The 18,787-nt window shown below is 46.0% G+C and overlaps 1 protein-coding gene across 2 annotated transcripts; it reads right to left on the reverse strand.

Moving 5' to 3' along the window:
- Positions 1-464: 464 nt before the first annotated feature.
- On the reverse strand, positions 465-15,021 carry LOC146075591 (histone chaperone asf1b). 2 transcript variants are annotated; one of them, XM_083184974.1, is made up of 5 exons: positions 14,801-15,021; positions 13,466-13,631; positions 9,997-10,112; positions 3,026-3,202; positions 465-1,815 (listed from the first exon to the last, which is right to left on the reverse strand). In XM_083184974.1, exons 2-5 carry the CDS (start codon positions 13,572-13,574, stop codon positions 1,615-1,617), a joined length of 603 nt encoding a protein of 200 aa, XP_083041100.1. In that variant the 5' UTR covers positions 13,575-13,631; positions 14,801-15,021; the 3' UTR covers positions 465-1,614. The 2 variants fall into 2 exon arrangements, with proteins under 2 accessions (XP_083041100.1, XP_083041099.1); XM_083184973.1 differs by having other exon boundaries at positions 14,760-15,020.
- Positions 15,022-18,787: the final 3,766 nt, after the last annotated feature.

Below are 18,787 nucleotides of genomic sequence, written 5' to 3' on the forward strand. Positions count from 1 at the left end.
CTAACCATCCCCGAGCCACGGCTCTAGACAGCCACCTTTGTAGAGCCATATAGCAAGATAAGGGTGACGTTAGAGGACAGGAACCCAGTAGCCCTCCAATGTCAACAGATTACAGCAATAGCTTCCTTCTCACACTGTCAATCTATGCGGGTCCACTACAAGCCGCACAAACACAAGCCATTGTTTCCCCACTGGCACGCACAAGACTAAAGAGAGACATACGCTGTGTTCTCCGTTCCTGGATGAAATGTGTCCTATAAGAGCTTCCGAAGCAAAGTGTCAGTACATACCACAGCTATTACCATAAATACACATACCACACATGATATATACGTACCAAAGCATGAAAGTGGTAACATTTAACATTAAAAATTGTATTTTAGCAAGAACCATCAACAGTCACACAGATACAATTCCAGCATAAGCTTCAAGTCCGATACAGGGAACATACGACTATAACAAGACTACATTAGCACACCCTGCTCAAGTGCTTTTATTTATGGAAATTCCTACTCACAAATATATAAAATAAGAAAATACACACAGAAGATTAATGGCTTTAAGATGTGCCACAGTAACAAAACAAGAATGCTGGAGGCAGGAACAAACAAATCTGCCTTAAATTGTGGTACAAAGAACCCAAGAGCTGAGGTGGTTTCCTGTGGTCTGTGAATGGACAGTCCCGGTGGAGTGTGAGGTACGCTCTTCAGAGGAGAACTGGTGGCTTTGGCCACACTCCGCTTAGGATCTTCGAGCAAGACTTGGCAAGTGCTTATTCTATTACACTGCATGAGTACAGAGCAGCGGAATTAGACTGCACTTTGAGGTGTTTGTTCCTTTGCATCAGGATGAGCAGAAGGTATATCCACCTCCTGGGAAAAGTCCTTTGAATGCAGAAAGTTTTGGCTCAAAGCACAACGCAAACAATACAGCTTTCATTGGACATCACCAGTTTCTCATTAACTCATTGCAGGAGACAAAGTGTTAGTGTGTAATAAAAAAAGGTCCTGCTGCAGGAATGCTGCTCTAGAATTTAGAAATGGCAGTGTCTCACAAAAGGAAATACAGTTGTGCCCACAGAAATTAATATCTACTATAACAAAGGACTGCAGTCAGAACAAACTAAACTGGAAGATCTCCTTTGGCATTTCATGATGGGCAGGTGTATGGTGCTGTGATCTCTGCCAGGGCCAATCAGAATGTCAGTCGGCTGCTGAACAGTTAGAGGATGATTGCTGTAGAATCAGACGAAAGTGCTAATAATTCCGGACATCTTCTGGCAGTGCCACATTAACCGCCTGAGAGATGGCAGTATCAGACCATCAATAAGGAAATATAGAAAAAGGGAATTTAGCCAAAGCTGAAATCAAATAGGCCAATCTTCCTCAAATTGACTGTAGTAGATTATTACTACCTTCAAGTTAAAGACACTGGAGTCTGAAGACATCATGCAAAATAGAAAGGTTGTCAGCTGGAAAACAGACCACATTCTGAAGTCGGACGCTGTGGCTCTTTAGGTTTGCAACTGTATTTTAGGAGGGGAGTCGACGTGGTTAAGTATCTGCCTTTATGCAGATTTCCTTGGCAGGCTCACATGCCCCAGCATTACAGTACTCATATGCAGTCCATTGAGTTCTCAGGGATTGTGTTAAGTGCACCAGTGAGCCCCTTGGTGGGGGCACAAGACGGGGGAAGCATAGAATGCGAGGCAGGGTCCACATTTTCAATATCTTCCATCTTTGATTCACTAGCACTATCCCAGTTGATATGAAAGCGTGTCACACGTGGATTTGATGCCAGGATGTTCCTCTGAAGCTGAAAGACAGGATGGAGAGGTCAGACGCTGTGCACTGGAAGAGCTATTCTGCTATAAACACATGTATAGCACGAGGGTAAGAAGAACAGCAAAATAGGTGTAAAACTTGCTGAGCAAACATTGGTATTCCTTCTAATGACCTGTAATGTTTACCTTATATAGGACATTTTACATAACATATTTTTCATTTATATAAACAAATGTGGCATTTTTACCAGAGATCAGATATTGGCACTCAAAGGGTTAATATTTTAATTGGTTACTGTTCTACTCCACACTCATTTTGACATTTCCTCTGTGAGTTCTCTGGTGTCCAAGAGTCTTTGACCCTGGTCACCAATTGTATCACCAGAACAGGAAGTAACATTCCTACTATTTACTAAAATTAGTAACTTGGCCTCTGGCTCTCAAACAGGATTCATCGGACCACGGGTCAATATATAGTGAATGCACTGACGCGGAACTCTGACCCTGGTCAAGAGCAGGGTCGGAGTGTAAGGATTTATGGCCTGTGTTGACCCTTTCACACCAAAGAAAAACCTGGGGTTTTCAGCAAATTGCCGGGTTGAATATCTTTAACCCGGTAATTTGCTTCTGGTGTAAAAGGGGTATTAGACTACTTTTCCCTACAGTATTATGCTGCTGGGAGGAGAGACTTCAGATACTGATGAGTTTGCGCCCAGCCATTCAGCTATGTTTGAACAATGGCAGTTAGGAGTTGTTTGGCTGGTGTGTTAGCTGCACAGAAAGCACATAAGGCAGATGTATCAAGCCTGGTGAAGAGATAAAGTGAAAGGTGATAACACCAGGCAATCAACTCCTAACTTCCATTTTTCAAACATAGCTGATTGGCTGGTGCATTATCACCTACTTTATAGAAGTGCAGCTGTTAACTGTACAGGAATTAAACAGCTGCAAACACAACTGAAGGCAGCTCGTTAATGTCACAGGAGACTACATGGTGTGCTTCCTTTGGATGTATATATGTAGTGGCTTTATGGGCTCTGTAGATCATTGTCCTAATCATTGCCATGATAGAGCTGCATCAGATCTTCATTTTAGATTGCTAGAAGCCAGAAAACAGCTTAGTAGTATTCAAAGGAACCTCTCTGATTGCTAAGACAATATCCTTTGGAAAAAAATGACAGTATATAAAGGTACACGTGTCAATACTAAAGTAACTGCAACAAGTAGGACTGGTTCAAGTACCTGACCGAAGTCTGGCTTCAAGGGTGGATTCTCTCTCAGCTCCGGGTCAGAGTACTCATTGTTGACATAATAGCCGACTCGGATGAACTCCTGTCCTCTGTAGGTGCAAGTGATTAGGACGACTGTAACCCCGACGGCATCAGACTCTGGGATAAGGCTGGAATTTGGAGCATCTGCCTGCAATTTATAAAATGGGACTTTGTTTTTCACGAGCTACTGTATTACATTAGGCATCTTATCCAGCTACAAAGATCTGTACAGCATTTAACAGCAATCAATACTCCACTTATACACTGCAATGGTCTCTTATGGAACCACTAAACCTGAAATAAGTGAGCAAATAATCTAGATCTGTATTTCACACCTGAAACTAATCAGACTGGTAGAGCATGATGGGAGTGCGTTTATAAAACCTGATGCTGGAGTATAACATTGTTACATAAAGCAACTTAACTGCTATTTTATTGTATAATTAAAAGCTTGATTGGTATGGGTAAGGTCTCTAAAACCAATTTGTTGTGGCACTAATATTTGTCTTGAGGGGAGTGCATGGTGTGGTTCTCTGCAAAGTCCAGCAGTAAGGCCCAATGGAGGGAATTCAATTAAGTGCAATGTTGAAAAGCACTGGGAATAATGCCCCAGAAAAATTCAATCAGCCGCATCCTATCTGGTAAGAAAGTAGGGAGATGCAGGTTGTTGGACCTAAAGCAGGCATTACCAAACTATGGCCCTCCAGCTGTTGTGAAACTACAAGTCCCACCATGCCTTGACACAGTTTTGCCATTAGGGAATGCTAAAACTGTGGCATGGCATGCTGGGATGTGTAGTTTCACAACAGCTGGAGGGGCCACAGTTTGGACAAGCCTGACCTAAAGGATATCGTGTAGTCGCAGTAAGTGACAGTCTCAGACAAGTCCCAGTGAGGTAAACTTACACTGAGACACTAGTTGTGTGTAATTTCTAAACATCAGGACTTAAGAGCACAGCTAATTGAATAGCTTGTGAAGGGTGCGCAATCAGGAACCAAATCCAGCTTTTCAATCCCGCAGCAATAGCAACTCGCACCTTCAACATAATACAAAATATTATGCATAGAGCTACTTATATTTGGTTTAGAAACTACTTAAATGGGTTTTCTTTGCGCTTAGATGAACTAAAACAATGGACAATATATTTACATGGTGATGGGTGACAGAAACCTAGTCCCTAATGCCAACTTATGCTGCTTTCACACCGCAAAACCTGCTTAGACCAGGTATTTAAAACAATCTTTTTTTTAAACGGGGCAGACCCCTTTCACGCCTGGTCTAAAGCAGGTTTGCGGTGTCAAAGCAGCATCAGGGAGAGAGGTGACGCGGGAGTCCAGGCTCAGCTCCAGTGGTGTGTGAAAGCAGGGAGCCAGATGCCACCGGTCCCATGTTGGGCATTGTGGCCCGGCGGCTTGCGGTACGAGCCCGGGGCTAGCTGGCTACTGGTCTAGGCACGTGTAACTGCTGAAGCTGTGTGAGACGCCGGCTGCGAGGCACCCATACACGTGACCAGCAGCGCACTGACCGGTATGCTAGTCCTGTGCCCATCTCCTCAGTACGACAAGAAACAGCCAATAGCTAGTCACTGCCGGCAGCGTGGAAGGATGTGGGGGAACTAGCAGGCAGGTGAGGAAGGTATGCCTGGTCACAGGAGTCTCCTCCACTGCCTCTATTGCTCTGTGCATGCTTCTTACCGTCCCAGTCCCCAGCTCCCTTCACCACTAACCTGTTGAGAGGTGGGACACAAGCAGATACTGTAGGAGGTAGCAAGTCCGAGCATTAGCTGGTCCCGAGCCTGCGCAGTGCATATTTAATGAGCGGCCAGCTCATTAAATATGCACTGCGCTGGGGACCAATAGTGCTCACTGCTGCCTGGGTACCGTTTCAGACCCATTCAGACAGCAAAAAAAATAAACGGGTAAGACCCTGCTTTACAGTTTCCAAAAAACTTTTTTGGAAACGCTAAAATCACTCTGCACCTTTCAGACCGCACATATTACAGTTTTAAAATGGTTAATCTGGGCTCATGCGGGCGACGGCAGAAAGGCGATCCGGCGTCTCAGTAATTATTGTGGCAGGGTACAGCAACCCTGCCCGTGTCCGCTTCAGGGAAACGGGGTTCGGTAGCAAGTGCGTCTCATGCACAAAGGGTGTATGCAGGCGCAAGTGCATCTTATGCACAAAAAAGGAGGCATTTGCCAGTGCTCCATGTTACATACTGGTAAATGCCTCCTTTTCAAACCCCCATGGGATTACTTTACATGTATTCCATGTTTGCTCGCCACGCTTCGGGCTCTGTGGCTCGCCACACTCTATAAAATCGTGGATAGTGGGGGTATGAACAGGTCAAGGGGACGCGTAACGCATCCGCTCGCCACACTTCGGGCTGGTGTGGATAGTGGGGGTGTTTCAGAAAAACATTCACACCTGCCATATCATACATCTGAGACAGTAATGACAACATGTGATAACTGGATTTAAGTGATAAGAAAAAAATAAAAAAAAACCTTAAAGTACAATAATATGAAACAAGACAAAGAAAATATTAAAGTTATTCTTCCGTTTCTGCATTCACAGAAACTGCAGCTGAAGTTGACAGTTGTATCTGTCCTCTGCTTTGTCAGCCTTTGGGAGCAGAGTTAGAGCATCTAGAATCCACTGGAAAGTTTTCTGCACCGACAGTTTTGCGCCAAATAAATTCCTGCAATAGGAGTCCAGATTTTGGCGTGCAGTGCCCCTTTGACGTTTGTTACGCCACTTACAAGATCCCCAAAGCCGTTCAATGTTTTTGGGTATGAACCCCAGTCTCCGGATCAACAAAATTATACCGGTGACTTACCCGTGCATGGTGGTATCCTGCCTGCTCCAGCTGTTGTGTTATATGCACGCCAGCAATCTGAATATACAGTCGTCCCCGGTTCTATATAGTTGTTGATAGCAGCCATCAGGGTGCTGGAGTCATGTCTGTCCACAGGTGTTACGAAAAACTCACCGGTGTCTCTGGATATGCCTCCAAACTACCACTGTTGAGGCAGCACGCGTCCAACATGACTTTCTCTGTACAAAGAGAGACTCGTCCACCTCAACTATTTTTCCCGGACCGCCAATCCGGCGCTGGGGCTGCAACATTAAATCCACGGTGCATGCCTCCCGCATAAGATTATTATACAGCACAGTGGTTTTGTTTGAGAACTTTAGTTGTCCGTCACAAAAAGATACGCTTGTGAGCTCCTCTGCCCAGGAAAATATAAAATGAACAAAGGTAAGAAATGGGATAAGACAGCCCGGAAACCAATGTGCCGCACGGAGACTGACCTTTTGGCACATTTTAATGTGGCAGCGCCACATTAACTCCTTCATATTAAAGTGCATTGGGTGGCCATTAACACAGGTTTGTGTCAGTGGCAGCAAATGGTGCTGTTGGAAAAATGCCACTGACTCCTTCTCCTGTCTGCGGCAGGTTAAACAATGTGAGAGGTTCTGCAGCCATTCCTAATTAACAATGAGCTTATACGAGCGTCAGAAATAATGCAGCCGCAGTCACTTCACCTCTGACTGACTACGGTACTTCTGACAGGGACGCTGACTACACTAAGCGGCCACGGGAACACTACGTTACTTCTGACTGACTACGTTAACTACACTGGCTGCGCGAACATTACGCTGATTCTGAGAGTGACGCTACGCGAACTACGTAACGGGCGCCGTGCTATTACTCAAGTACCAAACTTTTCGATTTTTAATTGTACAAGCACCCTGATGGGTGCTTGCAATTTTTAATGCATTACCTTCACAGGTAAACGCGTCCCTGCGCGGGCTTCACAGGTATCCGCGTGCGCTCGCCACGCTTCGGGCTCGGTGGCTCGCTGCACTCGCCACACTATTCTATTCTCAACTCCACGCCCTAGTGGATAGTGGGGATATGAAAAGGTCGGAGGACGCGTACCGCTGCGCTCGCCACGCTTCGGGTTCGCGTTGATCGCGGGGTGGCGTAAAATACTTTTGGGGGGACATTTCACTGTTCAGGGGTGTTTTGGGGGGTTTATGGCCCATTTAACATTGTTCCCTATGATGATTTGGTGAAATTGACCCATTTAACATTGTTTCCTATGGAAAATCGGGGCCATTGCGGCTAAATTGAGGCATTTAACATTGTTCCCTATGGGGAAATCGCAGGCATCGCGTCGCGGCCATCGCATCTGATTTTTTTAGTGCTTGCGATGGCCGCGATGCCCCCGATTTTTCCTCACGATGCCCACGATCATGATCGTTGTGGCCGTGCTAGGAAACAAGTACCGCGCGTTGAATGTGCTGTAATAGAAGGTGCCACCTGCGATGCCACCACATATGCCTGACCAATGGTAAGGCGAAGCAACCTGGCCAAAGTCTTTTCACACCGGCCAACCAGGTTTTGCTGAATCGTACAGAATAAATAAAGCTTCAGACTTGCACACAGAAGCTGTCCTGGAGACGTAGATGAGTGCACACAACACATCCAGAGACCTGGAGTCACTGGAATGGTCCGGAAAGGCCGGCACAACAATCGGTTGATGTGGAATGATGATACAACATTTGGGAAAAAATAAAAATCGATGAATGAGTCCGTAATTCTACCCTACCCTCATGGAAGATTAAGATCAGTGGACGACAGGATAGCGCACTTAAGTCTGAAACCCTTCTGAGAGAGTAGGACTGTGTTCAAGGTAAGGTACTGATTTCAACGGTTCGAACAATGGAGATTGTAAGAACGAAAGCACCAGATTCAAATCCCACAGGGCCGTGGGAGGACAGCTCCCACTGTGCAGTCAGGCAGTGGCAGAAGCTGCCTGCCCTCAGTGTAAAAAAAGAACAAAATAAAACAGTTGAAAATTAATTTTCTACCAGCCCTGGGGATAGCAAACAAGCGCCCAGCTCCCGCAGGGCACAATCTAAGACTGCCTGGGAAGGGGAAGTAGAAGGGGAGGAGCTAGTCACACTTCTTTAATTTCTTAAAGTGCCCATGCTACTGTGTACTCAGCACTTGAGTCCTATTGGGAGAAAAGTGCTATATAAATATCATTATTATTATTACTCCAGTCTCACCTAATGAAGAAAAAAAAAAAAGAAACTGTCTGCAAAAGGGCAAAGAAAGCTCTACATGAGTGTTTCCCTCACACAGCCGGAACCTACCACTGTATGTTTAGAAACTTACAGGATTTGATGACTATTTAGACGGAACTGTTGGGCACATCTATGGCATAAGCTGGCCATACATCAATGATTTGTGGCACGATATTGATGGATTGTGCGCAAACATCGTGAAGTTTTTTGGTACAATCACAATGCGCAGTCCCGCGGGTTGTGAGGTGGATCATATGATCTTATGTGCTGCACATAAGATCTAAAGATGCTACTGACTACCACTATGCTAAAGTCGCAGATTGTATGATAGTTCTTGTGTGTAGTTCCACATAACATCTATTGTGAGTCCGGAAAGCTGCCAGGGAGTTAAAGGGAAATTAGTATCAAATTTGGATTGCAAGCTGATTGTTCTGAGGTATGGCCAGCTTAGGAAGCACCAGTAACACTCTACATACCTGGATGCTGCAAGTGTGTAGTCTGATGCACAACCACCAGTAGCACAGAGACATCCAAACAAGGCTATATGGACAAAGACTGACTGGTTACAGAAGAATATTCTGCTATGTTCCAGTTTGTGCCATATCTGTGTGATTAATGGTTTGTCAAAGCTCTATGTACCATATTAGCAATATTGTGTGAATATACATTCACCATTAGTTGGCCCGATAAGACCCAGGATGGAATCATGTGCGTTAAGTGGCCTGCTAATATGGCCAGAAGAGGTCTGCACAGTTTCCGGTTACTGTCAGACACTCACCAGCATTCCATATGGCCCAACCACTTTAACCAGATAAATGCCAGCCAAAAGAGCTGTAATTCAGGTCAGTTACCCCATATTGTAGCTTAAAGGGCTATCTAATAAAATACAGATCAAAAAAAAAAATACACAAGACAGACAAGTGAGCAAGATGTTAAGTTATATTCCATAGGACTTTTCATATTAATATATTTCACTTCCCTATAACAAGACACTCCTCTAGTGACAGCCCCAAATGTAGAGATTACAATATTTACCCATGTACATTAGTCAATGCAAGTGTGCAGTGAGGCCCCATGGCCAAGGAAAGCTCGCATCATTAGCATTTCAGCACCAACAAACAGAACTTTATTACTGGAACGCTTTGTTGATGTGTATTCCCAACACAGGCCACCATGATGTGTACAGGTTACTCTGTCATGTTCTAAACCTGGCTAGTTCTCTTCCTAGTTTTAGAGACCGCACTCTGTTCAATCCATAGTAAACAATGTGCAAAAAAAAATAAAAGCAGTGTGCAGTCAATTGCTAAACGCTATAAAATGATATCATTTGGCTACTTATGTTGGGGGAAACATACAGATGACCAGTGGTGGGTATGCAGGTGTTCAGAATACCAGCATCCTGATAAAGAAATCTCAATTGGGGTTATGCAATTATTTTTATTTCCCCCACGCCCCCCGACTTCCTCGCAGTAGTTCCTTAACCTACCCCTATTTCCGGCCTTACCGTAACCTGCCCCACGTTAGGCATCCTGGCTGTAGTTTGTATTCCGGCATACTTATTGATGTCGGGATTCTGGTGCAGTCTCCTGGTGGTAGTCGGGATGCCAGTATTGGTTTTGTAAACGCTGGAATCCCCACCATTGGGATGATGAATGAAACTTATGGGGATATCTAATTAGCTGCATTTCCATGCACGGTAAACCCACCAATCGTTTAAAGAGGACTCTCCAGTGCCCCACGCATTAAATCCCATTTATATATGTTGGGCAGTAAACTCCAGCAGGTACATTTATTACAGATTTATCCAACAGCCTGTGAGGACCTACCAGAGTCATTTCTTACCTGGAACACAAACATGTGGCGTCCGGCAGGGACTGGGCCGACCAGTACTGAGTCTAGGACTTGGTCATAATCTTCACTTTCTGCAGAACCCACATATATTATTTTCCATTCCAGATCTGGAGAGGGTTTAAACAAAAACGAAAATGTGTGGTAATAAATACCAAAAAGACATTTTAAGTGGATTCATTTTAGTTACCCTTTAGAAGAACAAGTATAAAAAAAAAAAAAGACAAATGGTTAAGCGGAAGGGCAAAGCAGAAAAAGGACATCAGCACTAAAGGAAAAAAATAAGTACCGTATATTTTGTTCTTTTAATATTCAAAGTATCTAAAATGATATCAAGATAGGCCGGGAATAGATATTTTTCATTACAAACCAGACATATGAAACCAAGCGCACACCAGAAGACTGGCAATTCCCTGAGCAAGCATTAGACTGTCATAACATACAGTTTAATATGCTTCAAAAATACAGTAGACCTATTTACCGTAAACATTGAATTAATAAAACTAAAGCTGTGAGCATTGTGCGATTTGCACTATCGATTTTGACTATATAGTCCAAATTACACGCCCATCCAGATGCATGGCCAGAGGCATTGTAATCGGATGTAGAAAGAATGTGCAACACAGTATTTCTGCTATCTCGGAACGAGGGCAGCATGGACCCCGCTCTCCCCACCACTGCCGATATCGAATCAGTATCGCGGCCACCGGTTCGGACCATGGTTCCTGTTACATGTGCCCAAGTCAAGTAGAAAACCGCACCCTGATGAGTCAACCCCAATACAGGGCAGTTAAATTAAAAATACTGTATTACTAAAGCCCAACTATAATGGCAGAGCAACATATAAAAGCGCATAATTACATCTATCTGGGTGTAGTGATTGAATAGGGCTGACTCAGGGGTAGCCAACTCCAGTCCTCGAGAGCTAACAGTTCATGTTTTCCAGACCACCTAGCACAGGGCTGGGCAACACCGGCCCTCCAGATGTTGATGAACTACACATCCCAGCATGTCTTGCATCAGTTTCAGCATGGCCACATAGCAAAACTAATGCAAAGCATCCTGGGATGTGTAGTTCATCAACATCTGGAGGGCCGGTGTTGCCCAGCCCTGACCTGGCAGGTGCACTCTTTACTTTATTCAAAAGATCCACAGGTAGAGATAATGACTTATCTTGTGATTCTGTGAGGAGACCTGGAAAACGTTAACTATTGGTAGCTCTCGAGGACCGGAGTTGGCTACCCCGGGCTGACTAGTGGTTACAGATCCTACTGATGGGTAAGGTGTCCTCTCTGATAAAGATCTATCCTAGGCACACACTATAAGATAGGGCTTGACATTTTTTTTTTTTAATCTAGGAGCCAGGATGAAAGTGTAGGAGCCAGACAAACTAAGGGTGCCCATACACGGTGCTATGCGCAACGTGGTTTTGATCTAGATTGGGTACTTGTGCATTATCTGGGCGCCCGATATATCACATCGCATGAAACCCGATTTTGAGCCTTTCCCGGGAGGAGTGTACAATTTTAATATTGTGTCGCATCGCATGCCTTAACTAGTGGCATGCGATGCGATTATACCCAATATTACATTGTACAGGCACCCTGATGCCTGATTACAATGGTAAATCCCCCCCCCCCCCCCCCCCGGCCCGATTTTTAATTGTACACCAACCCTGGGTGGTGTACAATGGGTGATTACTATGTGAAATGCCCCCCCCCCCCCCATTGTTAACGCCACCCCAGTATGCCCTCTTGCATCTTATTGTCGCCTGTGGCCTTCTGCATCCTAGTGTTCTAAGTGCCCTCTTGCGGCTTACGCTCAACCCTTGCATCTCACCATACTAGTGTTGCCCATGTCCTTTTACGTCACCTGTGCCCTATTGCGTTCTACTGTTACCCACACCTTTGTATCCTAGTGTATTTTTTTTGAGAAAGTGTAGTACATGCACTCTTGCATCCTATTATAGTCAATGCCCTGTTGTGTATCCTAGTATCACACAAGCACTATTGTAGTTCATGCCCTCCTATGGACGGACCCAAATACACTTGCGTCTTGTCACCCATGCCCTCTTGTGTCCTAGTGTCACCTGTGCCCCCTTGGATCCTGTGTGTGTCTTTTTGCCCTGCGTCCTTTCGCATCCTAGTGTTGCCCTTACCCTCGTGTCAGTGTATGTCGTGCACTCAAGGATTCTGTGTAGCATTGTTGTCACTACAATGCCCATTAAGTGAGCAAAAGAGGGAAAGGAAATTGAGACAAATAGGGTGTTCGGGGGATACAGAGAGAGAGGAGCGAGAAAAGGAGTGAGATGGTTATTCACAGAGGGAGAGACACTCCACACTACGGCAGACTGACACGCACGTACCAGCGGCACACACATACCAGATGCACACACACACGCGCAGGTATTGCAGAGGCCCACTGACACTAAAATTGTACAAGGGCCAGGGGCAAACTGACACAAAGACACAGTACATTCATTGTACAGAAACGGTGGTGGGGTGAACTGACACTTTATATAGGACATGGAAGGGATGCACATAGCCCTTTCCGTCCCTTCCCTCCCATACGAAGAGTACCTGCACATTACGGTGGGTGTCCCTGGAGGACGTTGCTGCCCAGCTGTCATGAGTCAGTAGGGCCATGAGCACTGCATGAGATGTTGTAGGCGGCGGGACAAAGGGAGATAGTGCTGTGGCGGCCACTGTCAAATTCAGAGTGCGCTGTATTCTAGATGTGAGCTTTATGCAGCCGGGCAGCCTGGAAGATCGTTATGCACAGCAAGCGGCTGCTCTCCGGTGGGTGTGGTGGAGAGGAGCCGGAGGGCTATTGGGGAAGGCAGGACTGGTGCAGGGCAGCGCTCGACTGTCAGGAGGGGGAGACGGGGGCTGGGAACCGCTGCTCACGCTCAGATTCTACTTCCTCCCTCCCTAAAAGTCTGGTCGACATGGCAACCTGGCTCCCGGGATTTGTCAAGCCATGCTATAAGATACCTGAAGATATACATTGTTCTACCCAGAATTGTTTTCCCACCCAGGTGGTAGTAGCCAGGTGGTTGGCCACCGCAATAAGTAAATGTTGCAATCTAGTTTTTTTTTTTTTTTTGTAACAGTGCCCAGATACTGCACAATTTGTCGGTGGACATATATACATTTTAAACAGCTTTGGAATACTACCCAATTTATTTGTGGATGCATCCCCCCCCCCCCCCTTCCAGATACATGCAGTCTACACAGATTCCTCCCCAACAAACAAATAAGATAGATATACAGGAGGACCACTAACGTCAGTACAAAAAGTCTGGTTAGAACATGAACCTAACCCAGTTATTCTCCCTTTACATTGGCTATGAATTGGTGTCAAAGTAAAACTCAGACCATACTGTAAAAAACAAATTGAATCATGGAAGACCTGAACAAAACCACCATTTATAGCAGCGAAAAAAGCAATATGGGTCACTCACCATCTGGCAGATCTTCTATACATTCAAAGGTGATCTCAAACTGGAACGGGTTGCGGAAGGGGCAGGGGTTGTCAAGGACCACCATGTTGAGAATCTGCACCTTCGCCATGATGCCAGTGAGGATGCTGTGCAGACAATGCTGGAAGCACACAGCTGAGTACAGCACCTGTTTAGAAGCAAATTAGTCATTACACAGGCTCAGGCAAGAATGGCACAATGACTGAAGCAATAAAGAGATCACATTATTAAATACCTATTTACCAATAAGATGTGCAGTATCCACTTGCAGCATGGCACTACTCTTGTAGTATTATGGCATAAACAACAAAATGTAATTAGATATTGTGCAGTATAGGAGACCAGATTGAGTACACAGTAGGAATAGTGATAGGTGTGCAGTGTGTGTGCACAGGGCAGAGCTAGCAGCAGGAGGTATGGTGACAGGTGTGCAGTGTATGGGCACAAGGCAGAGCTAGCAGGAGGGATGGTGACAGGTGTGCAGTGTATGGGCACAAGGCAGAGCTAGCAGGAGGGATGGTGACAGGTGTGCAGTGTGGGGGACCAGGGCTGCAAACGAAGATTGAGCAGGGCAGGGTGCACAGGGATAAAGGCAGCAGGTATTGGCCAGGTGTGCAGTGTGGGAGGCCAGGGTTAGGGATGCAGTGTAAGGAACACAACAGAGCAGGGTTAGTGTCAGCAGGGATGAGGCAGGAATGCAGTGTAGGGCACCAGGGTTAGGGATGCAGTGTGGGGACACTGGGCAGGGCTAGTAGCAGCAGGTGCACAGCCAGGGCTAGGGATGCAGTGTGGGTGTGGGGGCACAGGGCAGGGCTAGTGCCAGCAGGTGTGGGGGCACAGAGCATGGCTAGTGCCAGCAGGTGTACAGTGTGGGGGACTGGGGTTATGGATAGTGTAGGGTCACAGAGCAGGGCTAGTGCCAGCAGGTGTACAGTGTGGGGGCACAGGGTAGGGCTAGTGCCAGCGGGTTTACAGTGTGGGGTCACAGGGCAAGTACCAGCAGATGAGTAGCCAGAGTTAGGGATGCAGTGTGGGGGACCAGGGCAAGTCTAGTGCCAGCAGGTGTGGGGGCACAGGGAAGAGCTAGTGACAGCAGGCGTGTAGGGGACCAGAGATAGTGATGCCGTGAGGGGACACAGGGCAGGGCCAGTGGCAGCAGGTGTGGGAAGTGGAACACAGGGCAGGGCTAGTGCCACCAGGTGTACTCCTATACTGATGTCACACAGACATATATATCACGTCCCCCCGCGGGCGCCGCGCCGCCGGCTATACTCGCCTGGTACTACACAATGGAGGGCAGGTGGGGGCGGCCGTTACCGGGTCGGTGATGACGGTGGTTCTGTAGGCGGCGTGGGTGTCCGGAACTACTTGTGACTCTTCCCTTGAGGGTGTTGGTCCCGCTGTCGGTGATCCCGTTCAGCCGCGCGCTCCTGTCCCTTTTCCCGCTCTCTCCGTTTGTCTCCCGCGCACCAGCGCCTCGCGCCCAAACAACCACCCCTGGCATTAGCGCGCGCCTCTGCCCCGCCCATCTGATACCAACGTCATCAGCCGCCACTCCCACCGTCCAATCAAGCAGAAGAGGCGTGGCATAGCAGTATTGGATGAGGCGGGGGAATGCTGGCGAACAGGGGAAGGTCAGTCAGACGAAGTGGAAGTAAGAGCAGGAAGTCTTATGTTACTGTAGTGACATCACTGCCTGCCTCACAGTCATGCGGGGACACTGCCCTTATGAAACATGGCTGCCAGCGCGTCTTGCAGGGTCGCGTACTAATGACGACCTATGCCGAGAGAGGGCGGAACCAAGGAGCCCGTCTTTTGCTGACGGTCGTTCCCGCGCACACAGCACGCACTAGACTAGTCCTTTATATGCTGTGCACATACCGCTATCTTAAAGTGCCCACACACTAGAAAGATCTGCGATCTTAAGATGTGCGCATAAATAGAAATCTTTTGTCAGTCCTGGCAAAAGATTTCAGGCAAGCGCACATCTTTATTAAAGATTTCGCTTAAGATCCCTACGGATCTTTCATGCTGCATTAGGGATGGCCATCGTTGCCATTGCCATCGATGGTTGCCATCGATGCCAATTCTGCAACAGGCCATCGATAGTGCTAAACTATGCAATTGATGACCATCGATATTTTTATATATCGATGGTCATCCATTGTGTTTGATTGATTGGCCTGTGGGCCAATCAAAACACAGGGGCGTGGCTTCGTGGGCGCCGGGGGCGGAGCTATGCTCCGTGTCCCGGTACTTTGAAAAAAAAAAAAACAGCAAAACATTGTTTTGCTGTTCCATCGATGGAGGGAAACCATCTGGTTCTCCCCCATCGATGGCAAAAGTATTCGACATCGGCCTCAAACCATCGATGATTTCGAATCATCGATGGTTGATGGCCATCCCTATGCTGCATGAAAGATCAGAAGATTTAGTTAAAGATCTGCAGGAGCGCCATACTTGCCTACCTGACCCTCTCCATGCGGGACAAAATGCTCTGTTTTTGGACTTCCCTGGTAATGTATGATTGCCATCACCTGAAACACCTTTACCTAGCTCCCCACAGGTGATGGCAATCATACATTACCAGGGAAGTCCAGGAGCAGAGCATTTTCTCCCTCATGGAGAGGGTCAGGTAGGCAAGTATGGGGAGCATGCATCCGACCGTTATCGGATGATTTACAACCGATTGTCGATAAACATAGGTTGATATATCGACCGATTTATCAGAAATCGGCCAATCTGCAAAAAAATCGTTATAGTGTGTGGGCACCTTTAGGCTAATACCGTCTCAGCAATGGACGCCAGTTAGCGGCAGCCATGTTTTTGGAAGAAATCATTTTTGGCGCCATAATATATATTTATTTGTCGTTTGTTATTTGTTTGTCCTTTATGCATTCGGACATCGTGGACAAAACAAATAAGAGGTGGCTTAATTGGTCCAGGATTAGGTTCTCGGGCATTAAGACCCCCAATTTCGACCTCCATGGGGGTCCCGGGGCCCCAAAAGAAGAAAGTTACAAGCTTGAGCAACACTGAGAAGGGGAATGGAGGCAACAGGAAGCCACAAACTGAGAGTTATATGGAAGGACAAGGGTCTAGCAGCACGGATTATATCAGGAGATGCGCAATGTGTCTGTGTGGACAGGGCTGCATGTGACAGGCAGTGACATGATGTGAGGAGGGGAATGGAAGTAGCAGGAGGCCACAGACTGACAGCTATATAGTGGTAGGAGCATGGTCCTCAGCAGCACAGAGTATATTTGGCGATACATGATATGAAAGTGAGGACAGGGCTACAAATTTATGCGAAATATAATTGTACAATCAGGGGCAAAAATCGTATCGCATACCATGGCATATGTTATGCCATGGTATGCGATGGGCGCCGTGCTAGGAAACAAGTACCTGGGGGTGTGCAAGGATGGAAAAGCATGCAAATCGGCAGGAAATGGCCGAAAATCTGCTGCTAAATCGCATCGCAGATCGAATCTGCTGCAAATCGGCCAATAAATCGAATGCGATATCATATGCGATTTACATTAAATCGGGCGCCCATATAATACACAAGTACCCAAAATTGTGAAGCCCAATGGAATATGTTGCAAATATAAGAAACTAAATAAATTATGTGACAGTGGCAGTGACTTGATGTGAGGAGGGGAATGGAGGCAGCAGGAAGCCACAGGCTGAGAGTTATATAGTGGGAGGAACAGGATCCCCAGAAGCACTGTGTACATCAGAAGATGAGGAATGTGTCAGTGAGGACAGGGCTGAATGGGACAGGCGCATTGATATGAGAGGAGGGGGATATATGTAGCAGGTATCCACAGACAGAGTTATATAGTAGTTTGTGGTTTTTAGTAGTAATAGAAACAAAGAATTTGACGGCAGATAAGAACCATTTGGCCCATCTAGTCTGCCCCTTTTTTTACCCTTCAGGTAAACTCAACCCTTTTTAATCCTTATTTCTTTGTAAGGATATTCATATGCCTATCCCAAGCATGTTTAAATTGTTCTACTGTCTTAGCCTCTACCACCTCTGATGGGAGGCTATTCCACTTATCCACTACCCTTTCTGTGAAGTAATTCTTTCTAACATTTCCCCTGAACCTACCTCCCTCCAGTTTCAGTGCATGTCCTCGTGTTTTATTACTTGTTTTCCTTTGAAGAAAATTTCCCACCTGTACTATGTTAAAACCCTTGATATATTTGAAGATTTCTATCATGTCCCCCCTTTCCCTTCTCTGCTCCAAACTATACATGTTAAGATCTTTTAGTCTATCCAGGTAAGTTTTGTGATGTAGGCCATGCACCATTTTAGTTGCCCTTCTTTGTACACTCTCCAATGTATTTATATCCTTCTGAAGATATGGTCTCCAGAACTGGACACAGTATTTCAGATGAGGTCGTACCAATGACCTATAAAGTGGCATTATTACGTCTTTTTTTCTGCTACTGATTCCTCTCCCTATGCAACCAAGCATCTGAATAGCCTTCCTCATTGCTTTGTTACATTGCCTCCCTGCCTTTAAGTCACTTGAAATAGTGACTCCTAGATCTCTTTCCTCCTCAGTAGTTTCCATTATAGTACCCTTGATACTATATTGAGCCTTTGGGTTTTTGAGTCCCAAGTGCATAATTTTGCATTTTTTAGCATTAAACTGTAGTTGCCATTCTCTTGACCAATTCTCAAGTTTACTTAGATCATCAGTCATTTGATTTACCCCTCCTGGTGTGTCTACTCTGTTGCATATCTTTGTGTCATCTGCAAAAAGGCATACTTTCCCTTCAATACCATTTGCAATGTCACTAACAAAGAAATTAAAGAGCACTGGTCCAAGTACAGATCCCTGGGGTACTCCACTGGTAACATGTCCCTCCATAGAATGCACTCCATTTACTACAACTGTCTGTTTCCTATCCTGCAACCAGGTTCTTATCCATTTAATTGTTTTGTAATCCAATCCCACACTTTCAAGTTTATTTAGCAGCCTGCGATGTGGGACAGTGTCGAATGCCTTACTAAAGTCTAGATATGCCACATCTACAGCCCCCCTTCATCTAGTATTTTGGTCACGGAGTCAAAAAAGTCAATGAGACTTGTTTGGCATGATCTCCCTGCAGTAAAACCATGCTGTTTTGGATCCTGTAAGTTGTTTAATTTAAGATATGCCACTATTCTTTCTTTTAATAGTGTTTCCATTATTTTCCCTACTACTGATGTAAGGCTCACTGGTCTGTAGTTACTTGCTTCTTCTTTGCTTCCGCTTTTGTGCAGTGGAACTACATTTGCTTTTCTCC

This window comes from Crinia signifera, chromosome 4 (genome assembly GCF_055691185.1).
Source record: "Crinia signifera chromosome 4, ASM5569118v1, whole genome shotgun sequence".
Lineage (NCBI taxonomy): Eukaryota > Metazoa > Chordata > Amphibia > Anura > Myobatrachidae > Crinia > Crinia signifera.